Source organism: Leishmania panamensis, assembly GCF_000755165.1.
Source record: "Leishmania panamensis strain MHOM/PA/94/PSC-1 chromosome 4 sequence".
NCBI classification, from domain to species: Eukaryota; Euglenozoa; class Kinetoplastea; order Trypanosomatida; family Trypanosomatidae; genus Leishmania; species Leishmania panamensis.
Genome location: NC_025883.1, coordinates 19482 through 41217, shown reverse-complemented (window position 1 = coordinate 41217; position 21736 = coordinate 19482). Strand labels below are relative to the sequence as shown.

Genomic DNA, 21736 nt, shown 5'->3' with positions numbered 1-21736 from the left:
CTTGCACGTGCAACAATGGTACCCGGTTTGTGTGTGAGGCGAGAAACAGGGAGGAGGGGGGGCCTGCGTAACCCTACCCACGTTCTCCTGGCTTGCAGAGGTGTGCGTCTGCTTCCAATGGACGAGAGTCCGTACAAAACGCGAGTGGAGAGAGGGAACAACAAAAAGAGCAGAAAAAGAGAAGTCGGGAGTCGACGAGGGAAGGCGAGAGTGGGAGGGAAATAAATGAATAGCGAAAGGGGGAGTAGAGGGATTATGCCCGTACGGCCCCGTTGTGTGTGTGTATGTCAAAGGCCCGGTAGCAGGGGAGAGGGGGGAAGCAGAGGAATGCAGCGCCACTGGGCCTACGCCGCGCAGTATCGCACAGGCCAAGTGCGCCTCCCCGTCCCCCCTTCCACCCGATTTTCCGCGCCATGGAAAGTAGAAAAAGCACAAAGAAGCAGCGAGCTGAGGAGGGGGGGGGGCGGACGTTACACAGAAAGAGAAGAGGAGAGGGATATTGTGTGTGTGCGTGTTGAGAGGGGGGTGAGAGTTGAGCCACAGCCGGCAAATGACAGCAGGGGAGAAGGGAGAACAACCCCACTCCCCCCCCCCCACACAAACAGAAATGAAGGAAACACAGAGACCCACTCACCACGAGCACACACAGACATACGCGCACCCGGGGAGGGAAAAAGGAAGCTCATCCTTTCCTGAGCATCGTTTCTGAGGTGCTGCGTGCCGTTGAGCGCTTGGTGCGGGCAGCGACACACCGATGCCTGTCTGCCGCGTCGGTTCGCTGGCTCTTGGTGTGACGGTGAGCGGCGTCGTCACCTGTGGTGGCGGGGCGTCCTCTCCTGCGATTTGGTGTGCCGGCGGCGCTGGACACTTCATCTGGTGCATTCACAGAGCCTTCGCTGGGTGCGGTGCTGTGAGAGTCATTGGCTGTGGTCGGAGTCCCTTCCACCTCGCCGCCGCGTGGAGATACCGTGATGGAGAGCGGCGACTGTGCATGACTGATATTCAGGGATGGCGCAGGTGCCTCATTCCGCAGCATACGTGGGTGTGGCTGAAGACCCAGAATGGGGATTTGAGGCACATAGGCTTGCAGCAGTGTACCATCAAGCTGGTGCTTCTTCGCCTGCTGCAGCACATGTAGCTCATCCCACACACGAATCGCCTCCTCCCGCGCAAGGCTTCGGTGCCGCCAGATGTTGGGTGGTGTGTAGCGGTAGGCACAGTGACCAACAAGCCCCACCGCCAACGACAAGCAGAGGGACTCCCACGCCGTTTCATGCAGGAAGAGCCACCGCGACTGTCCAGTCCACCACCGCAGCAGCGGCACGCCAACACACCCGATGATGGTGAATAAAGTTGCTGGAAGCCGCGCCGCTGCCGTCTGCGGGAGGCACGTGAGTACCAGCACGCCCAAAATGCATCCGAGCACCCAAACCACACGATGCCGCGGAAGCCGCTGACGGGTCAGCAAGTGGTGCAGGCTGTCCACCTGCTGCATGAGCTGCACCACACCGCGCGTTTGCGCCTCCACCTCTGCAAACCTTTTGAGAGACTCCTGGCTGAGAGCCTGTACAGAGGCGAGCGCTTCGGCAGCGGCCTCCTGCACGCGCGTGTGCAGCTCGCCGAGCGCTGCATCAGTGTGGCTGCTGGTGCGCAAAATGTCGCCAGCGGCCTGCTGAAGTGCCTGCAGTGCCGCTGCCTGGCCGTTGTGAAGAAGGCCAAGCTGATGACGCAATGACGACGCAGCCTCGCGCGACTCTTGCTGAAGCGTTTGCGAGTCCTTCATGAGAGCCACCACCTCCGCACCAGAGTGCTGCAGCGCAGTCAGCATGTGTGAACTGCGCTGCATCTGCAGATGCATTGCAGCCACCGCGGCTTCAGTGCGCTGCTGGTACAATTCCTCCTCCAAGTAGGCGCACAGCACGTCGGCGTGAAGGCGGTACTGCAGGAAGGCTGCATAGGCGCTGTCGGACAGCCCTTGGACACACTGGCGCACCGCACGAGTCGATAGGTCCGATGGCAGCGTAGCAGTAGAGGCACAGTGAAAGCTCGGGTGGGTACGTCCGTCGCTATTCGCGTCGCACGTGGCCATAAATAGTCCCAGTCGGCTGCGCATTGTGTCCTCGCTCCGCACCTCAGCGCACTTGGCTTGCAGGAGCTGCAAAGAACGCTTCCAGCACGGACTCAGCCGCCCTTTCGCCTCGACCTCCTCCCAGAGCATGCGGGCTTGTTCTCCACGCTCTTCTGTGCCCGGGAACAAACGAGGCGGTATACTCGCATGCGTGCCATCTGTATCGGCATGCGGCGCCGCAGGCAACTCCACGCGGCGCTGCATGTAAAGAAACTGTGGCCAGGCAAGCGTGCAGTTGCCTAGCAAGACCGCAGTTACTGCCCATGCCAACACGAGCAGCACCCACCGCTGCCACCGCACACATGGGGGGCAATGTGAGGTGCACGAAGGGTAATTGCCGACCATTGCCTTGCCTTCTGTCCAACGACTGTGCTTCGGTGCGGTGGGGGAGGGTTGAGGCCACGAGACACCGATGCAGAACAGAGCACCACTGAAAACAGCGACTGGAGTTGGGGGTTTGTGTGTGTGGTTGGTGTGTGTGTGTGGGGGAGGGGGACGTGTAATCGTATTGGCGGTGGGAAAAGGGACGCAGTACAGTTGCGCTGTCTCTCTTTCATTCGGATGTGAAGGTGGAGAGAAAAATCAATATGAAGAGGGTAGAGGTGGAGGAAGGGGGTGTGTGCGGAAGGGGAAGCGCAGGCGGAGCACGACGGCGGTTCTTCCCGAAGCACCTCAGATACACCATACTGAACTTGGGCTTGTCATTCTTCTTCAGAGGACGTGAACGAGACTGCCACACAAAACGTAAGGGCTTATAAGAGAGCAAAGGTGTGCCGTGCATATCCCGTGCATGAATGTATGCGATGGAGGATACTGACGTTAGCGCGTGTGCATGCCTGCGGGTAGAGCACTTCGCTCTCAGAACACTTGCCCCCCCCTTTGCATTGCTTTCTTCTTCACCTGACGTGCTCACTCTGTGCCATCGAACACCCATTCGACTCCACCGCACCCTGGTCTTCCACAGGGCCGTCGCGTGGCGCAAAGCAATGCCAGACACGCGCGTGGCGGCAGCGCATCCACTCAGCGACATGGGCACGGGCTCTGCCACAAACCCCCCCCGCCCCCTGCTTCCCCGGTCGCCCCATTGCCGCGCCCATTGCGCCGGTCACCACCCGACACATCCCGCGGCGTGGCGCAGGCTTCCCACACCAATAGGCAGTGGCTGTTGGGTGGGACGCGCCAGAGCCACGCTGACCCTTGCATGCGACGCCCCCACCCTGGGATGGACCACCGACATCGCTTTGAACCCCTCCGCTCTCCGCACGCTGTGGGCGCTGGGCGCTGTCACCGCCAGAAGTGGTTCGGGAATGGCAGGGATAGGGGGGCTGTCTGACTCCTAACCTACACAGAGTGGGGATTCTGGGCCCTGAGACACCACGCCCAGAGTGGCACCTCTGCGTACTATACTTCCCTCTTTCTCCCACACCGTCATGCCGATGCGGGGGACAAGAGGGGACTACGCACCGCCCCCCTTTTCCTTTCGCTGCGGCTTCTTCGTGTGGTATCTGGCCGCATCGTGCTTGGGGGGCAGTGCTGTGACTTTGGCGTTGGAGGGACACACAAGTTTGCGCAGCACCACCACGTGCCCAGCGTCCATGGTGCGCCACACCTCTGCACTGGTGAGGAGTCGCCACACCACACTAAGGTCACGGCACCGGCGTTGCTGCAGTTCGCGCTTCCCTGCTCGTGCCACCTCCTGCCACAACACACGCACCCCATTATCACCGCCGGCGGCTTTAAGGGCTTCACTGCGAGCTTGATCTGCACGACGGTGGCCGGAGCCCGGCTGAAGCGCTTCCTTCGTCCACTCCACAAGTAGCAGTGAAGCCGCCTGCGGTAATGACTTTGGCGAGGCGGCGTACGCCATCCTCGTCGCCCACTGCGTCCATTGGCGCAGTAACGGTGATGTAATGCATGCGTGGGACGCGCGAACGGGGGCCACCTCCGTTGCAGGTGTCGCACCATGGGCAATGCGCCGAGCGGCAGTGGCAAGGTTCTGCCGATCCAGCTCCGGTGGCGGCTGCACAGCAGCGGCGGGCCTGGTGTCCCACTGAAACGGGAAACAATAGCCGCACGCCGCCGCGCTGCTGACCTTGGAGAGCTGTGCGTGCAGCACCTTGAGTTTCTTGAAAGCGCGTGTCATGACTGCTGCGATTGCGGCTGGGCAGTGAGGGCGACGTGTGTAGGCGAGGGTGTCCTCGGCAGGTACGCGGCTGGGGCAGAAGTGCGACTTGTATGCATGACTGGCGAGCTCGGCAACAGCGGCGGCGTAGGCCGGCTTCGTTATGTCCGGGCACAGTGCCCGCGCCTCGGTAAGAGCTGGAGCGTAGGAGGCGAGGCAGCACAGCTCCAGCGGATCAAAATGCATATCCGGCAGAAGAACGCGGTGGAAGCAGCTCCAGTAGTGGGCGATGGCTTGCCGTGTCAAGTGTGGTGCGGTGCTCAGCTTCGTCGGGGGCCTGCCGTGGTGCTGCAACAACAACTCGCACAGCTCTGCCTCTGCCACAGCGGACCACCGACACTCTGCCAGTCGCGCCGCAGGCTCTTCGCACGCTCTCCAGAGCTCCTCTGCTGTGCTCAGTGGCAAGAAGCCGTCAAAGACGTGCTGCACCATCCATGCCGCCGCAGCTCTGTTGCGAGTGCGCACCTCGGGGTGTTGTGCTTGCCTCACCTCCGCGCCTTGAGAGAGAAGCACGCGCAAGGTAGCATTTTGCGCGAGGTACTGAACAATCGACGCGTCAGGCTCACGCGCGGCGGCGATACGCTGGAGGAGCTCTTCGCGGTAAAGGTGGAGAAGAGCCTTAAGTTCATGTGCCTGAAACACGCCGCCCAGATGTTGCCGTGCGAGAGACTCCAGCTGCGGCGTTGAGGAGAGGAGCAGCAGCGGGGCCACAACAGCCAGTGTGTCGACCTCCTCCGCCGACAGCGGGGGGCGACCTGGGGGCAGCCACGATCCTGCCAAAGGAGCCACCGACAGCGCCGTGGCCTCCTCGCTATGGGGCGCCAGGGTGTGAAAGGGGGGTGGGAAAAGGACTTCTTGAGCCTCCGAAATAGCGCGTCCAGCCTCCTGCACGCGTTGCTCGCTACACAGTCGTCGCAGCTGTGCAATTATCTCGGCGCACAGCTGCGCCTCTGCCGCTGTCCACGCGCATCCAGCACCAGTCGACGATGAGGCGCCGACGCAGTCAGCGAAGAATGAGCAAAGAACAGAAGTTGCAGACGTAGGCAAATTCAGTTGCGCCACCATCCACTCCACGACGGCGCCGACCTCGTGGGGCAGCGCATTTTCACGCGTCATCGCACTCAGCAGCTCGTGTATGCTTGGGGTTATAGCAGCAGCGCAATTTCTCCAGGGGAGAAGAGGGACTTGACTGATGAGCAGCATCCACGCCTGCACTGTGGTTCTCCACGGTGCAGAACGGGCTACACATAGCAAGACGCAGTTCAGCACATCCGCGGAGAGGTATGCGTCGCGGAGTACCATCAGCTCCATTGAACCTTCAGAGAGGAGGCTTTCTACGTCAGGTGGAGTGGCCACCACGTATAGGAAAGCGTCCAGTGCCTCCTCCCACGCATCACAATCGATAAGACGATTGAGAGCATCCCGTGAGTAGAGCTCCAGCATCACACTGACTCTGCTGACAGCAGTCTGCGCCTCGCGGCGACGTTGACAGAGGGCAGCGCGCTGATCAGCGCGCTGCTGTGCCGTTCTGTGGGCGACCTGCAGCCACGACAGCTGCGTTGCCGAATCCATCACCGTCTGCGGGTCCGGCACTGTTTCCCCCTTCGCCGCTGCCTCGCTCCTTGCCCATAGCTCAAATTTCTCTACCCACTCCAGTGCCTCAGAGTGCTTGCCAGAGTCGGCGAGCAAAAGCGCCACCTGCATGGCAGTAGTGGCAACATCTGCACGGCAAGGGTCGGTGGGAGTCTTGTCACGTATCAGGAGGAGACACTGTCGAGCTGCTGCAAGGAGGGTGGTGGAGAGCGGCCCTGTCGCAAGCACGAGACGCAGAAATGACGGCGCCACTGCGACATTTTGCCCCGCTGCCTGACATAGCAGCCGTTGCCCCAACGCTGCAACTGCTGACATGGCATGTGTCGCACCGGCGGCGGCCGCCGTGTAGAGCCGTGCCACCGTCTCTGACCACGCCACCACCGCCGCTTCGCTCGTTGAGGTGAGGGGGAGCAGAAACTCCACGGTACGCACCGCCTCTGAAACGGCACCGCCGTCAACTTCTGAGCAGGCGTTGTCCATTGCAGGCTGGCTTGATGACCCATCACCGAAGTCGAGTGCAGCGCAGATGAGGCGCGGCGCGGTGCATTGCACGTAGTCGGGAAGGTGCGCCGCAAGCTGCGTATCCGTCTTGTGCAGCGTTGTGAAGTCAAGTGGGCGTTGTGGGCTGCGATGGTGATGCGCTTCGTCGTATTGGAGCACATAGTCGACTGCAGCTGCAATCACCTGAGTTGCATCCGCCGCTCGTTGGGTGTGTTCCAGGGCCAAGCTAGCGTACAGTGCAAGGACCATCGTCAACTCGCGTCTCCGGACCTCACTGTCGTCAAAATCTGCTCCCCCCTCCCCTAGTGCGGCCACGTCCCACAATTCTGCCAGCTGCAGCCCCTTCTGGCGCCGGCGCCACCGTCTCGCATAGTTGTAGGCGCGCAGCCCGATGTGAGACCACGTTGTGCGCGACACACGGGCCATCGACGCACCACTTCCAGCCAACACCGTGTGAGCCTCCGTCACGAGCCCCTGGGCCAAGAGAAGAGAGACGAGGCTGTCGTGCAGGGACGTGGGCAGAGGCAATTCCGGAGCGGTACCGCACAGCTCGCCTTGCCAGTACTCCCACGCGGGCTTCGCGAATTGTGCTGTAACAAGGTTCTGCAGCGCAGTCACTTTGGCACCGCCCTTGCAGCGCGCCAGGATGCGCTGCTCCTGCATCGACAGTGGTTGAGGGCAGCACTCGAGCAGCCGAGCAAGGATACCCCACTCTTCACGCCGCAGCAAGATGGGCACAGCCTGCGACCGCAGTGCCTCCAGTGAAGCACCCCAGCACCACTGCAATTGAGTGCTCAGCAGCATCAACGCATCCGCGGAGCGTGGAAGTTGCTGGACAAGCGAAGCAGTGCGGTGAAGCGCAGGCCGCAGCGCAACCAGAGGAACACCACGCTGCAGTTGGTGACAGGTGTACCATACAGTGAGGCACACAAGCTGGGCGGAGGAGTAGCACAAAGGGGATGAGAGTAGAGCAGCCTCGCTGGCAACGCACACAGCTTCGCACATCTCCCCAGGTGTCCCCAGAGCGTTGAGAGGCCCCAGAAAGCTGAGCAACAGCCCGTCCACCAGCTCACCAACACTGGAAGCCTCGTCGCACAGCAGCAGCCTGACGCAGCGCTCTGCCGCCGGCACATGGATGTGCGCGCTGACGGTGCGGAGCAAGACAGAGAGCGCATCGGGCTTGCCTGTGGAACTGGTGAGAAGAGCGTCGTGTGTGAGACGATGGTCGATGAGGTACAGCTGCCGCGCCAACGCGGCACTTAGTGAGCCCTCAGCCTTTGTCAGCTGCGCCGGTTGCAGGGCAGCGTGGCGCACATAATGCAGCACCGATGACGTGTAGATAACGTGCCTCGCTACACTGGTAGGGTTCGTAAGATCTCTGCCGGTGACACTCTGCACCACGTATTGCCACAAAGCGAGGCTATGTAGTGTCGAGCCATCCCGCTGCTGTCGAACTTGCTGATGAGGATGCGGCAGCAGCAGCAGGAGCCCGTCGGCGCACCCGTCAGAGGACACCAACGCATGGGGGCAATACTGGCTCAGAACCAGCACCACATTCACCCATTCCACATAGTACGGAGAAACCTCTGCCGCCTCTGAGCTCAGGACTCCAGAGATACGCACGGCATCTAGCAAGTTCTTAACCTGTACGGCCGTCACGTGATACTCCACCAGCAACTGAGCTGCCGCACGAGTGGAGATTGCAACACGCCTGCGCAGCTCTGCCAGTTTCGCGTGTGTAGAGGTGCTAGCCGCCCACCACCAGCGAGCTCCGTCGGCGGGGCCTGCGGCATGACGCGCCGCGTTCAACAGCTCCGTTACAGCTGCCAGCAGCGGCGCATCCTGCTTGCTCGCAGCAGCAATGTCTAACGCCATTTCCCACGGAACAAGCTGCTGTGGCTCAGCTAGGCTTGACACTCCGGTTTGTTGCAGCGCCACGGCGAATGCGCGAACATAATTGACAAGAAGTGGTGCAGAGGCCTGGGAGAGGCTTGCCCGGAGCGTTTCCGCAGAGCGCCAATCTCCGGTGGCGCCGAACGCCGCCATAAGCAGAGTACCTTCCTCCTCGCTGCACCGGAGTCGTGAAACTCCACCGTAAAGATAAGTTGACGCTGTCCATCGACGAAACAAGACTGACATCTTCTGTGGTCTCTCTGCCTTCCCAAGGGCTTGCAGTACGGCCACACGGTGTCGCGGACGCCATACCACGTGCCGCGTGGCGTCGGCCAGCATGAGCGGTACGAGTTCCTCCAGCACTACTCGATCAAGGGACTTGCTCGAAGTCCGCACGTCAACAGTCGGTTTGGCGAGCAGTAAGTCCGCCGCGGTGTGGTAGAGGGCTGTTGTCGAGAGAGTGCTGGTTGCCACTTGTTTCGTGAGTTGCACGCTAGCCTGCCATCCACCGCCACGTAGTGCAGCCAGAAGAACCAGCTGATATGTTTCGGCAAGAGGCACGCAGTGGCTGTGCAGGGCACCTAAGAAAAGATGAGTGGCGCGCTCCCACTGGCCACGTTGTCCTGCGCGTGCGATCACTTGATGCACCTCAACTGGAGATGGTGGTGCAGGCGGTGCGCTAGTCACCGGGGATGACATCAAGGTAGCAGTACTAGCGAAGAGCCTGACAGGGACAAAGTGCGAAAACGCACTGCCGACGGAAGTCGTGAGAGGTGGGTTGGCAACGTGCCCGCGGAGTTGCACCGCAAAGCTGTTCATCGACATTGCGCCGATGGGACCACGTCTCTGCATCGAGTACGCAACGACATGAGTAGGCCTCGGCATGGGGGCGGTGAATAATTAGATGAGAGCGGTAGTCCTTGACGTCAGGGCAAACAACGCCGCGCGTGTGTATGTACACTGATGTCAGCGCCGGCTTTAAAGGCGAGCTGTACTTATATGCCTCAGCTCGTGTTTGCGCGCACAGCCACAACCATACGCAAACCGAATGTCTCACTTCTGCCTGATGGTGGTGGTACTGTGTGGCTGTGACGTGCACCCTTAGGAAAAGTATCTACAGTTATTGTGAGCTTAGTTGCGATGTAGCAGAGAGGCGCGCCGACCCAATCGCGGAGTTGCAAACTGGCCGCAGCGCACGGTCGTCTTCAGTGGGGATAGGTGCGTGTAAAGACGCAGGCGCGACGACAGAGAGCTACACGCAGACAAAGGTGCGGGTTGAAGTGTAGCCCCACCCCCTCCCCACCCCCTCCTCCTCCCCCTTGCCGCGCAACGGAAGAAGAGAAAGTCAACGGCTACCGAACGTACAGCTGATCAAAACGGACCGCATATGACCCACCCTCCTGTTCAAAGGGAAACAAACAAAAACGGGCAACCACAGGCGTTTTACGCTGGGGTCGTCGCTTGCGGGAGCGCCGTACGACTCAGGCGTTAAAACGATGTGGTCGTTGCTGTTGCTCTGCGGCAATAGAAGAGTGCCATGCGTGGTAGCAGGGGGAAAGATGGACAGTGAATGGGGTGCCCGACACGGCCTCACAGAGCCCACATATCTCCTACTGTGAACAGTGGAGGGGACATACAAAAGTGTTCCTGAGAAGTTGCAATGTTGAGTAACAAGCGAGACCCAGAGAGCGGGCGAGATGCAAAAGTACGCGCCAGGGAGTTGGACCCGAGTGCTGAGAAAGAGGTCAGCCATATGGTGTTTAGCTGCATGCCACAGCTCATGTCAGTTAGGCTCGCAGCGGTGTCTCTCCTCCTCCCTCCTCTTACCAACGCACGCGCACCTACACGGGATCATTTCATCGCAACCAAACAAGTAGAGGCTCAGTAGAAGAGGAGGACACAAAAAACTTGCCGGACCGCTCCTTGCTTCGCACAGGCGCACAAATGCTCGTCTAGTGTGTGGTCGGGCTGTTGTTACTTTTGAATTTTCCTTCTGCCTGCGCGCCGCGGCTTTGTTGCCGCTATAGTACAATTTCCTCACTTTCTTCACGCTCTGCCGCGTTGGAGCTCTCTGCAGCCGATGAGATGCGATGCTCCATGACGACGTCGTGCAAACGCGTGCGCTCGCCATTCAGCATCACCTCAGACAGTTGCCGGAGTTCATCACGAATGAAGCTGAGCTCGCGAACGTGCGTGTCAAGCTGCTGCATCTTTTTCTCGACCTCGTCCCTCTCGCGGCGTAGAGCTTCTACGACTGGAGCCAACGTCTCGCGACGGTACAGTAAGAGGTCCAGCAGCAAGGCGCGGTAGTCCTCCGAGGTCGGAGCGACCGGTGCGGTGGTTGATGTCGCCGATGCCGTATTATTCGCGCCGTTCTCCGTCCAAAGTGAGCAGTGCCTGAGGTTGTAGTCAACGGGACGTGATACAGTCGTAGAACTCCTCCGAGACGCCACCCGCGCACCAGCTGGGGCCAGGCAACGCCGCATGGCTTGCGAGAAGAGTGCTTAGGAGGATTGGAGGGGGGAGTGTCTGATGGGAAGAGGGTGTGTGGGGAGAGAAGGAAGTGGAGAAAGACACACGCAGCAACAAAGACCATGACACCACAGTAGTTATTGTGGTGTCATGGTGGAGTGTGAAAGATGGGGAAAGGGGTGGGGACACTACAGTGAAACTTTTCCTGCCCCTCCTACAATGCCGAGTGCGCAAAGCACCCGTACACGTGCTTAGCAACATGAACCCCTCAAGGCACTCAACTGCTATTCTAGAATAACAGAGGAGAGCGGCAAAAGCGCCTCTTCACTTCATCCTTTTGTTTTTTCTCTCTCCCCCGTGGGCCTGGACGAACGTGCTTTTGTGGCCATACGTCATGACTCGTACACCGAGCAGCCAACACTGCGAGTCTCTCCGGCTCTCTCCCAGTTCGACACTCTTCCAGTGCTTGTCAACGTGCGTGTGTGTCCCCAGTCCTCCCTCCCCGCATGTGTATTGAAGGATTGGAGTTGTCAGGGCAGTGTGCCGCGTGCTGTATCTCTGGTTCTTCCACTGTTGCTGATTGGAGGAGTGCCTTGAGGGTAGTACGATGCGCGGTGTCAGTGGCAGATGCCGACAAGGGAAGAGCGTAAGAGAATACGGAGCGCGATTTGCGGTGACGGGAGTCGCGCCTCGCGCCACACTTTGCTGTCGCCCTTCTTCCCTTGTGGACCTACTCGGAGGAGGGCGGGGATACCTCGTACATGTACACTCTGTACATGTCACTTTCACCTAGAAAACGGTAGGTGACATTGGTTCCCCAGGCAAAGGTGTGCGTGGGATTCTTTGTGGTGTAGTGGAGGCGCAAGTAGGGAATTTCCCACGTGATCTGCACAAACACGCGATACACGCGGGTCCCAATTGCGCCCTCAACGCATTTGCTCACCTCACAGAGCATCCGTTCAATGTTGTCCTCCATACTTTCATTTGCTTTGTCGGCCTGTAGCGCGTCCATGGTGCCCTTGTCCAGCACCACGTCGAAGAAAGGACCAAACTGTTCTCGCACACGACTGAGATCTCGGATATCAGCCACCTCCCAGTGTACGTCTACCAGCGGATGAGCTGAACTGTACTTGGCCTTCATGTGATCGATGACAACAGCGGAGTAGTCAGTGGCCACCTGGACGAGTCGGTAGGGCCTTGAATCTTCCGTCGGATATTTTGCCTCGTAAGCGGCGCGGATGTCGGCGCAGAGGGTGGAGTTACCAGTACCAAGGTGCAACACCTTGAGCGTGCCGTCGAATGCTCTTGTGCCGTGCTGCACACGATAGACAGCCTCAACGGCCTCAAAGGATGCTGCGACACACATGGGATACACTGAGGGGAACCAATCATAGTGCTCCTCCTCCGTGTAACGCCGGTCCCAGTACTCCTGTTTGCTGTACTCTGCGTTTCTAGCCGGCTTCATCGTGACTTCGACGTCCGTCACGCGTTGCTCTCAGGGTGCACGTTTTTCTTCTTTCGCTTGTTTGTGGGTGAGTTTGTCAAGTAGAGGAGCTGAAGGACTGGCCGACGAGTCTTAGACGACACGGCCAACAGGGAGACGGACGCACAATGCGCGGGTCGTCAACCGTCTCGCCGAGTGCATTTCTTTGCGTTCTACCCGGACAGATACACGTACAGAGACACGCAGCAGCGACACAGGAATGGTCGACGGCCGGTGTGCTGACGAGTGCATTCCTGTAGGACGGCAACAGTGCATTTTTCACGGCTGGGTTACACGTGATTCCCCTCTACGGCCAATTTTACCCTTTGCCAGTTTCACCAATGCGAGGCTTCCTTTTCATTTCAACGTAACAGCGTTACCGCACATTCGCTAATGCAGTCCGCGCCTTTCTCGTTCCTTCTCAGAGGGAGAGCTAAAGCGAACGAGAAGGAAGACTCGAGTGGGGATCATGCAAAGGGAATACAGTAAAGCAGGCACTCTCTTAGAAGAGAGCCCAGTGAGTGCCCTCCAACAAACGTGTGCCTACATCATTGCGCATTGTGCGCTGTCTCAGTTCCTTCCCCATCCTCCGTCGCCGCCGTCACTTCCAACAAAGGGGACTGAAGGCGCTTTTCAGTTCGCTGCACCACCACTCGCTGCTCAGACCTCGTTCTACGCACACACATGCTCTACAGAGTATTTTCACAAAGGATGACAGCATCACCGCACCCCGTTCCCCCCCACGGTCCGTTCCCACACGTCACGTTCGCTCTCTCCGTCTTGTATGCCGCACTTCCACCGCAAAAGCGGAAGAAGGAAAAAGTACGACAGCGCGGAGAGAGCAGGCGAGTGTGTGTGTGTGTGTGTGTGTGTGTGTGTGTGCGTGTGTGAGCGCGGGAGGGCGGCTGGTCATGCCCATCTCGTTCAAAAATCGAAGTTCTCGGCGCTCATCGCCCACGGAAACTTCTTCAGGATGGTGGCAGAGAAGACTTTGCTGATCGGCACATCTTGCGCCTTCGCCCACGAGCACACGATGCGGGGGTCAATGTAGTTGATTTTGCTCGTGCCGAGCGACACAGCCTTGTTGTCATCCTTGATGCGGATAACGTTCTCCTCGCGGTTGAGTCGTTCCCGGTAGCGCACCAGAGCCTTGCCGATGTCATTGGGGAAGGATCGCACCACCGGAGGACGCGGAGGCACCAGTGTGGGGACTTCCTCCTCTTCCTGCATAAGAATCTCCTTGTTCACTAGGCCTTGAGATTGGGCGATGTCGAAGAGTGATTCCTCCTTCTTCGACACCCCTGACTCACTCGACAACGAAGAGCGATCGTAGGACGAGTAGGACGAAGAGTTCGAGTCGGAGCTGTCTTCGCTGCTGGAGTCGTCATCGGAGGACGAGGATGAGCTACCAGACGACGACGAGGATGAGGACGACGAACTGGAGCTGCGCTCAACGCGGCGCACCTTCGGCGGCGGAGCCATTGTCGCAGCCGGCGCCACAGCTATCTTGACGGGGGACACCATTGTCTTCATCGGCTTCAGCTTAAGCAGCGCATCCTCGTCGGTTGCTTCAATCAGCCGAGGGCGCTGACCAAGCACACCAGCCGCAGCCAGGGTCGCTCGAACGCTGGGTGACATCTTGAGCTTTAGCGAAGACATATCAATCGGGGTCTTCTTGGGCGCTGCGGCCGGCACCGTCGGCGGGGCCACCGGAGGACTTTGAGTAGGCTGCATGGCACACTAATACGATATCCCTCAGAATTACCTATTAAGTACCAGGAAGTGTGAGAGAGGGGTGATGTTGTGGTTATCCTCTTTGAGCGATTGAAAAAAGGGTATGCAGAGGGAAACTCTACCTTATCGATAGTGATCAAGCCACCATGTCGTGGTCCGGCAGTGAAGGAGGAGAGGCAGCGATGATGGACAGAGTAACTGCATGTGTGTCGGTACGCAGATAAAGACACGTCGACGCACGTCAAGGGAGCGAGAGGTAGGGAAAGAGGGCGGCAATATCAGTGACCATATTGCACAAGCATCTCACCCCACCCCACACACCCTTCCCACGTCGCCACAAAAAGAAGGGGGGAGGAGCCGCGCGACAACAATGGAGTACGGTACACGAGATACAGCGTTTCTTTGTCAGGTGCCGCACGCCGACACCTCGTTTCGCCGGCGTCAGGGCGAGCACATACAAAAACACCAATCTTCTCCACTTTGCAAAGTACCGCGGGTGTTCTTCAGCTGGTATGCTTGCATCACCACAGGCGCTCATCACACAAAACCTAAAGAACAGTACAGAGGTCATGAAAGAAGAGAAAAGCTGTTGGCCACACCGTCTTACCATTCAGGTCTCCCACCCCAGAGCTCTAGCAGCGCACGCGCACGCACATGAGTTTCCACTGCGAGCTGAAGCGCCTTTATCGTGCTCTATGCCGTAGCCGGGGTGTATTCGCTGTAAGATGAGTTTTCCCCCTCACATGATTAAATACCACACACGTGTTCTACTCGCACATACGTCGAAGCTGCAATTAATCCAGGAAAGGTAAGGATGCTCCGGAGAGCAGGCGGTGTCGTAGGACACATGCGTGTATGCGTGTGTGTCACTGTGTTGTGAAATACGGCACTCCTTCCTCTGAGAGATGAGTTAGGCATGAGGGGATTGGGCGCACATACACACATACACTGGAGATGGCGTCGGGTGTACGCTTTCCCTTTCACCCACTGCCCCATGGACTGCAATAAGCCACACCTTTAAAACACATTTTTGTAGTACCACCACTGACACAGATAGCGCCACGTCCCGCGGTTTATGCAAGTATACTAGGCTACGGAGAGGAACATGAAAGGACTCTCAAGGAAAAGCCAAGGTGAGACGCGAACGTTGGAAGGGCGTTAGGCTAAAGTAAAATAGAGACGCAAAAGACTTCGTACCATGAGCCACAGAACACCCAGAGGTGCCCCAGGCATCTGCGTTTCGGTCTTTTCTTTTGACCCTCTCTCTCCATCGTCCCGCTCGGCTGTCCCACGCACCGCGAGGAGCGAGCAGGGCACCTGAAGGTAAAAGGGGATAAAAATGAAAAGGTACACAAGCAAATACACACGCACGCACACACGAGGTGAGAGGAGAAGTACAGGGGGAATTTCGTTTTGGTTGTGTATGAGCTCGTCCAAGAAGGCGAAGAGGGGAGATGCAGAGAGAGGGGAGGGCAGATAATTTGGGGTCGCAGGGCACAAGTGAACGCGAAGACAGCAGAGGCAGCGGCCATGCGACGAGAGAGAGAGAGGAGGGTGAGTAGGGGGGAGCAAAAAGGAGGTGAACGGTACACACGTCATCGATAAATGCGACAATTGTGCTCTATAGTCATGAGGGGTGGAATGAATGGGCTCCGCCTCGGGGGGGGGGGGGGTACAGTCGCACGGTGCGCACATGCAAAAACGCTCTGCTACTCATCCACGCTGAAACGAAGCCACGCAACCCACCTCTGCAGCCCAACGTGGGATAATACCTCCACACGCCAAGACTTGGGTATGGCACAAGAGAAACGAGCTGTGCCTTGATGGTGCGGTTCTCGTCGTCACACCAACACACCACGAACAGGGTTACACAAACATTCACAGCAGTCCCATGGTTGCCTCCTCCGTCTCTGCAGACTGCTCCTGTGAATTGCTCGTACTTGCACCCTGGAGCGGGGAATTGCTAGAGTTCCGGCGTGTGGAGAAGCTGCTCATTTGACGCGACATGAACGCGATGTACGGGTTCGTAGCATGGATGCGACTCTCCTTCTCGGCGATATTCTCCTTGACACGCATCTGGCGCTCCATCACCAGCCGCTCGCGGCGTGCCGCTGCCTCCTTCTGGCGTGCCAGGGTGCGCTTGCGCATTTCCTCCTGCATCTTCCTCCGCTCCTCCGCCCTCTTCCGCACGGACACACAGGAGCGCTGCGCACGCATCAGCTCACGCTCGACATGCATAAGCTGCGTGTTCTCCTGGATGACGAAGGCGCGTTCCTGCGTGTAGTTGCGGTGAGCTTCACGCTCGTTGATCTCATCAATCATAAACACCTCGCTGTGTGTCAATGGGCGGCTCTCCGCAATGCTCGCGCTATAGATTTTCGTAGCGCTATACGGCAGATCGACGGTGGGCCTGGCGCTGACGGACATGCCCACTGAGTAGCGCCCGGGCGACCTGGCCGACCCGGCAGAGAGCACTGACGCGCCGTAGCTCTGACCAGCGCGCGGGTGGCTGCTGCGGCGGTGGCCATCACTATCATATCCCGATGTCACCCTCTTGCAGCGCTCCTGATCCAGCAGACGCTGGTGCTGTGTCTCGAACTGGCGCTGCATCGCCGCGTCCTCGTCCATCGGTTTCCACTGATGGGCGGCAGCCTTCTCCGTGGCGGTGGACTGCGTAGAAATCTCCTCGGTACTCCGTGGATGGCGCTTGGTGTCGGGGACAGGAACGGAATCCGAGCCAGGTGTTATCTTTCTCCTGTAGGCTGGCACCAGTTGCGCCATACGGGCACAGCGGCGCTTCTCGTAACTCTGGTAGCGAAGTTCCGCCACCTCGTCCGACACGCCGGAACCTGTGAAGTGCGACTTGTCGTACGGAGCCAGCTCGCAAGGCTTCACGCCGTACTCCCTGCAGAGTGCCACGCTGCGCGGCGTGTTTACACCCTCCGGGACAGGAGGTCGATGCTCCACGTTGTCGATGCTAACTTTGCCAGCGAGCCTTTTCTTCCGCGGTGCTGCCGGTGGCCCTGCTGTCTTCGCCTTCTTCGCGTGATTCCCAGATTTCTTCACCTTATTGGGCTTGCTAACCTCGCAAGGGCGCGCCGTCTTGGCGACCTCCGGAGGGGCCGCCTCAGCGTGCGACGCTGCTCCTGTAACTTTGAGCCGTTTCACTTCTTCGAGTTCTTCGTTGGCCGAGCAAGCCGCCGCCACCACTTTCCCCAACTCCAGCTCCTTAGAGTAGCGGTCAGCTGATATGTCGGTCGGTTTGTACGTACCACCAAGTTCCTCTTCGCTTCTTTCTTCCTCTTCGCTGCTTTCCTTCTCTTCGCTGCTTTCCTTCTCTTCGTGTCTCTGGGAGTGGGCCTCCTCTTCGGCCGTCGACTCACAGTACGGTATCGCTGCCTTTGTCGCCTGAGGATCCTGGGGCGACTCCTCGCATTCTTCATGTTGCGCCAGCATCTCGTTGTCCATCGATTGTGCTTCAGGGTACGAGGCCCCCCGCTCTACGATGATCTCTGACGAGCTCATCGGGTCCGTGTGTATGTAGGTGACGGTATTTTATTCGTTTTGGAGATGAATATGATGGGGAGGGGGGGGATGAAAACACAGGTAAAAAAGCAAAGAAGAATGAGAAGACAGATTGTACCGTCTTACGTATACGACTTAAGACACTGCTCTTGTTCACTGCAACCGGAGCGATTGTGAGATCCACAGGCTTTCCAAGATGCAGACGTCAGGGAGAAACAACAGCACAAAGGAAGTGAGATACGCTTGCGGTGCGCCGTGTGACAAAATAGCACAAACAGTCAACACAGAATGTAGAGGAAAGCACAAAGGAAGTGTAAAGGTACAGTTGTGGGGATCAATCAATGAAGCGCGAAGATGAGCGAATAACAAACACACAAAAAGATCCGACAGGAAGACGAGTGCTACGTTGGCGAATTACCTCGCGCGTGTGTGTGTGTATGTGTGTGTGTGTGGCTTTCCTTTCTCTTCGACTCGAGACTTGGCGAAAAGAGAAAGAAGGTCAGAGTACGAGGTAGCTGTGCAGGTGTAGTGCTGCTGTGGGTAGGAAGGGGGGATTGATAGGATGCGTCAAGAGGATATCAGTACGCCCAATCAGAAAGAGAGGCTCGAAAGGTGTGAGAGTGAGTGAAAGCGGCAGGGGGAGAGAAGAGAGGACTGAATTGATGAGATAAAATGGAACGGGTCGTAGCTGAGCGAGAGTCGGCGACATATGCCGCAAATTCTGGAAAGAGAGCAAACGAAGCCTAAAATTGACTGCTCTGTGTAGAGCTCCAAAGGGAAAAAAATACAAGTGTGCCACCACGGTTGCGTCCTCTCGTGCCATTTCCCATAATCTGATGGCCTCAGATATGAGTCAAAATCAGGCCATACAGCATACACCACATAGATTCGGTGCACGTCTGTCGCGCACTCTTTCTTTCGTCGTATCGTGGCCCTCACAAGCACGCTTTTCTGGCGCGCCAGGATGTCAAACTTCACTCAGAAGCGCCAATCAGCACACCCGTCTGCCATTGACCCAAAAATAACTGCCACGGCTGCAGCAGAAGCCTCCTTCCCCAAACGCGGCCACGCACGCAATGCGTTGCTCAGTTTTCGGTGGAGCTCGTCGTAGCTGTGCCCGCCGACTTCTGCGCCACTGCAATCACCGCCGACACAGCGTCGACGCTGACCGCAGACACGCTGGAGAAACCCCACCGCCGCAGCGCAGTGCAAGTGTTCACTGCACGCTGCGCCTCCGAGGCCATTACAAATATCTCTGCCTTTTCCTTGTTCGATGGCAGAATGGGGCACGCTGCGCCCGACAAGATATCGTGCGGATGTAGCGCTACTATTGCAGAGAACATAAGTGGCCGCAACCGCCTCTCTGGCTCGCTGCGAACGTCGATAACGAGGGCGCCTGGGGAGGTGCAGCTAATAGATAGCAGCGCCTTCTTCAGATATGACGATGTCACTGTATGCTGCAACGACGTATAGGCATCCAGATTACACTTTGGGTCTAGTGATGCGTACCCTTTCGTCACGTACTGCACGCCATATCGTTTGTTGAGGTTTGACACCGTCCACGCAGTTTTCGGAATCCACTGCGCCATGGCTGCCGACGAGATTGCGCTTGTACGTGTGTGTGTGTAAGGGGAAAGGGATGAGGAAGCAATGCCAACAACGGCAGTCGAACGAGGACCGGAGGGTCAAATGAGTAACCCACAGAAGAGAGAGAGGGAGTCGGAAAAGAAGCAAAACGAATAGAGAGAGAGAAAAAGAGACCGAAAACGATGAAAAAGAACACACAAGGCGGGTAGCGCTCGGTGACAGGTGCCTTTGGCCGTCGCACCTACACTGCGCATTGTCACGAAAACATTATCGTCTGATCAAAGAAGTGACGAAGCGACAGGGGCGAGTGAAGGGAACATAACAGAGTCCCTTCCTCACAACTGCACATAGTACACGAGTGTTCCCTTCGCTGCGCGAAGGGCGTTGTGAGCTTCAGAGGGTTCTACCCACACGTTAACACACAAACTCACATGCTGAGCGCATCGCAAGAGCAACACGGAAACAAGAGGACAATAAGGAGAGAGTTCGCCACTGCCATTGCCTCATAGGGTGTCTGCTACGTTTCTTTGATCACGTTGCTTCTGTCGTCACCGTAGTTCATGCTAGTGGCGCCAGCAGCGTGATAGGCGCTTCAAGGTAGTTCACCGAACGCATAGCAAAACAGTTCAGTATATATTTTCGTTCGGTATGCCTCTAGTCCAGCCGTTAAGTTAGAGACATCCCGCAGTGGTCGGGCTACGGTGCACTGCAGTGGCCTTCGAGGCATCGACTTGACATACAAGTAGGTCACGCGAGGTCACAGAAACAAGGTCGGAATTAGAGACGATGTTCGCGCAAAGCCGGGTGGGGGTAAGAATGAAAAGAGAAGTAGAGTCGAGGAACTGAGGAGCAAACGGCGCGCCCCCCTGACAGGAAGTGAAGCTTCCAAGCGTGGGTTGCCATGGAAGCAGGCCAAAGAGAGAAAGTCGACGTCGTCTTTGCTAAATGCGAGAGAGTCTGTGAGGGAGGGGGGAAGTGGCACAAGCAACAGCGCTAAAGCAGCCGATGAGCGAGAGGAGAGCGCAACAGGAAGAAAAGACACAGCGCAATAAACAACGGAGAAGAGCAGGAACCACCCGCGCCGTGTAGGCGTCCGACGAGGGACCAAAAAATCCCTGGCTAGGAGAGGGTAGAGAGGGCGTACACTGTAATATTTTCAATTCAGCGGCTTCGCCGTACACCTGATCTCATAGCCTACCAGGGGGGTATCTTAGTGCCCTTTCCCATTAATGCTCATTATCGATTCAGCACTGAAGTGCGTAAGGTCAACATATTTTTGCCTTTCCACACTTACTCCTACGCATTTACACTTGATCACCTCCTCTCCCCCGTTCGCGTCACATCTCGGAAAGGCAAGAACTTAGTCGCGGTGTAAACAAGAGGAGCCATAAGAAAACAGGAAAAACGAAATAAGCTCATTCGTTTTTGTGTGCTTCTCTTTGATGTTTCTGCTCAAACACCAACCGTACCGATGCTTCTGTGTGGCAGTGCTTCGTTCCAGCGCGGAGCTACAGTAACAATAACGAGCGAGGAAGAAAAAATAGATGGAGAGGGATTGGGGGGAGGTGGAGCAAGGGCATGAGCTTGGCATTCGGTAGGAGTGAGGTACGACGTTGACCTTGTCTCATCTCAAACCTTTCCGTCGTCCTGTTCCTCAGTCATTTCTTCCATCTCCGCGAAAGAGGAGAAAAGTACACCACTTGTGCGGAAAGGAAAAAAGAGTGGCGAAGGAGGTGTGGGAGACGACCGTGTTAAGCCAAGAAAGAAGTGAGGGGTGAGGAAAAGAGGGTGGGGAGCTGAGTTAATCGAGAAATGGAAATAAAAACAAGAGGCACATAAAATGCTCACTGGTTTTAGGTCTTCGTGAATCGGTAGCAAAAGATACACCTTTGACCGTTGTTATCTTCTTTTACATTGTTTGTTGGCTCGTTTGCCGAGCGCGGAGGAGGGAGGGGGAGGGTGGAGAAGGACTGCAAATACAACGGTGAAATTGTTGCTTGTGAATTACAGCCAGCTTCTCCCAGATGCTGTTCCTCTTTGGGAGAGGAACATCACGCTCCTTTTTTCTTGATAGGAACAGAAGACCCTCTTCACAGGGTACGCTTCAGCACGGTATCAGCATCCAGTACCCACTATGCGGGAAAGCCAGGCAGCCCCCCTATCCCTGCCATTCCCGAACCACTTCTGGCGGTGACAGCGCCCAGCGCCCACAGCGTGCGGAGAGCGGAGGGGTTCAAAGCGATGTCGGTGGTCCATCCCAGGGTGGGGGCGTCGCACGCAAGGGTCAGCGTGGCTCTGGCGCGTCTCACCCAACAGCCACTGCCTACTGGTGTGGGAAGCCTGCGCCACGCCGCGGGATGTGTCGGGTGGTGACCGGCGCAATGGGCGCGGCAATGGGGCGACCGGGGAAGCAGGGGGCGGGGGGGGTTGTGGCAGAGCCCGTGCCCGTGTCGCTGAGTGGATGCGCTGCCGCCACGCGCGTGTCTGGCATTGCTTTGCGCCACGCGACGGCCCTGTGGAAGACCAGGGTGCGGTGGAGTCGAATGGGTGTTCGATGGCACAGAGTGGGCACGTCGGGCAAAAAAGAAAAAAAAGTGACAACAAAGTGGAGTGAGAAAAAGGAGACAAGAGAGAGGCA

General features: G+C 57.7%; 7 protein-coding genes across 7 annotated transcripts, besides 2 other annotated features; all 7 read right to left on the bottom strand.

Moving 5' to 3' along the window:
- Positions 1-682: 682 nt before the first annotated feature.
- Positions 683-2473, bottom strand: LPMP_040120 (hypothetical protein; the record flags this gene model as incomplete). The annotated part of the gene is made up of 1 exon (XM_010705359.1): positions 683-2473. One exon carries the CDS (start codon positions 2471-2473, stop codon positions 683-685), a length of 1791 nt encoding a protein of 596 aa, XP_010703661.1.
- A 558-nt stretch (positions 2474-3031) lies between these two features.
- Positions 3032-3517: a repeat region.
- A 67-nt stretch (positions 3518-3584) lies between these two features.
- On the bottom strand, positions 3585-8996 carry LPMP_040110 (hypothetical protein; the record flags this gene model as incomplete). Its single annotated transcript, XM_010705358.1, has 1 exon — positions 3585-8996. One exon carries the CDS (start codon positions 8994-8996, stop codon positions 3585-3587), a length of 5412 nt encoding a protein of 1803 aa, XP_010703660.1.
- A 1322-nt stretch (positions 8997-10318) lies between these two features.
- On the bottom strand, positions 10319-10783 carry LPMP_040100 (hypothetical protein; the record flags this gene model as incomplete). Its single annotated transcript, XM_010705357.1, has 1 exon — positions 10319-10783. One exon carries the CDS (start codon positions 10781-10783, stop codon positions 10319-10321), a length of 465 nt encoding a protein of 154 aa, XP_010703659.1.
- A 716-nt stretch (positions 10784-11499) lies between these two features.
- LPMP_040090 (hypothetical protein) lies at positions 11500-12234 on the bottom strand (the record flags this gene model as incomplete). The annotated part of the gene is made up of 1 exon (XM_010705356.1): positions 11500-12234. The coding sequence occupies one exon, from the start codon at positions 12232-12234 to the stop codon at positions 11500-11502; it is 735 nt and encodes a 244-aa protein (XP_010703658.1).
- A 942-nt stretch (positions 12235-13176) lies between these two features.
- Positions 13177-13986, bottom strand: LPMP_040080 (DNA topoisomerase type IB small subunit; the record flags this gene model as incomplete). Its single annotated transcript, XM_010705355.1, has 1 exon — positions 13177-13986. One exon carries the CDS (start codon positions 13984-13986, stop codon positions 13177-13179), a length of 810 nt encoding a protein of 269 aa, XP_010703657.1.
- A 1878-nt stretch (positions 13987-15864) lies between these two features.
- Positions 15865-17511, bottom strand: LPMP_040070 (hypothetical protein; the record flags this gene model as incomplete). Its single annotated transcript, XM_010705354.1, has 1 exon — positions 15865-17511. One exon carries the CDS (start codon positions 17509-17511, stop codon positions 15865-15867), a length of 1647 nt encoding a protein of 548 aa, XP_010703656.1.
- Positions 17512-18596: 1085 nt separating this feature from the next.
- On the bottom strand, positions 18597-19100 carry LPMP_040060 (hypothetical protein; the record flags this gene model as incomplete). The annotated part of the gene is made up of 1 exon (XM_010705353.1): positions 18597-19100. One exon carries the CDS (start codon positions 19098-19100, stop codon positions 18597-18599), a length of 504 nt encoding a protein of 167 aa, XP_010703655.1.
- A 2090-nt stretch (positions 19101-21190) lies between these two features.
- Positions 21191-21688: a repeat region.
- Positions 21689-21736: the final 48 nt, after the last annotated feature.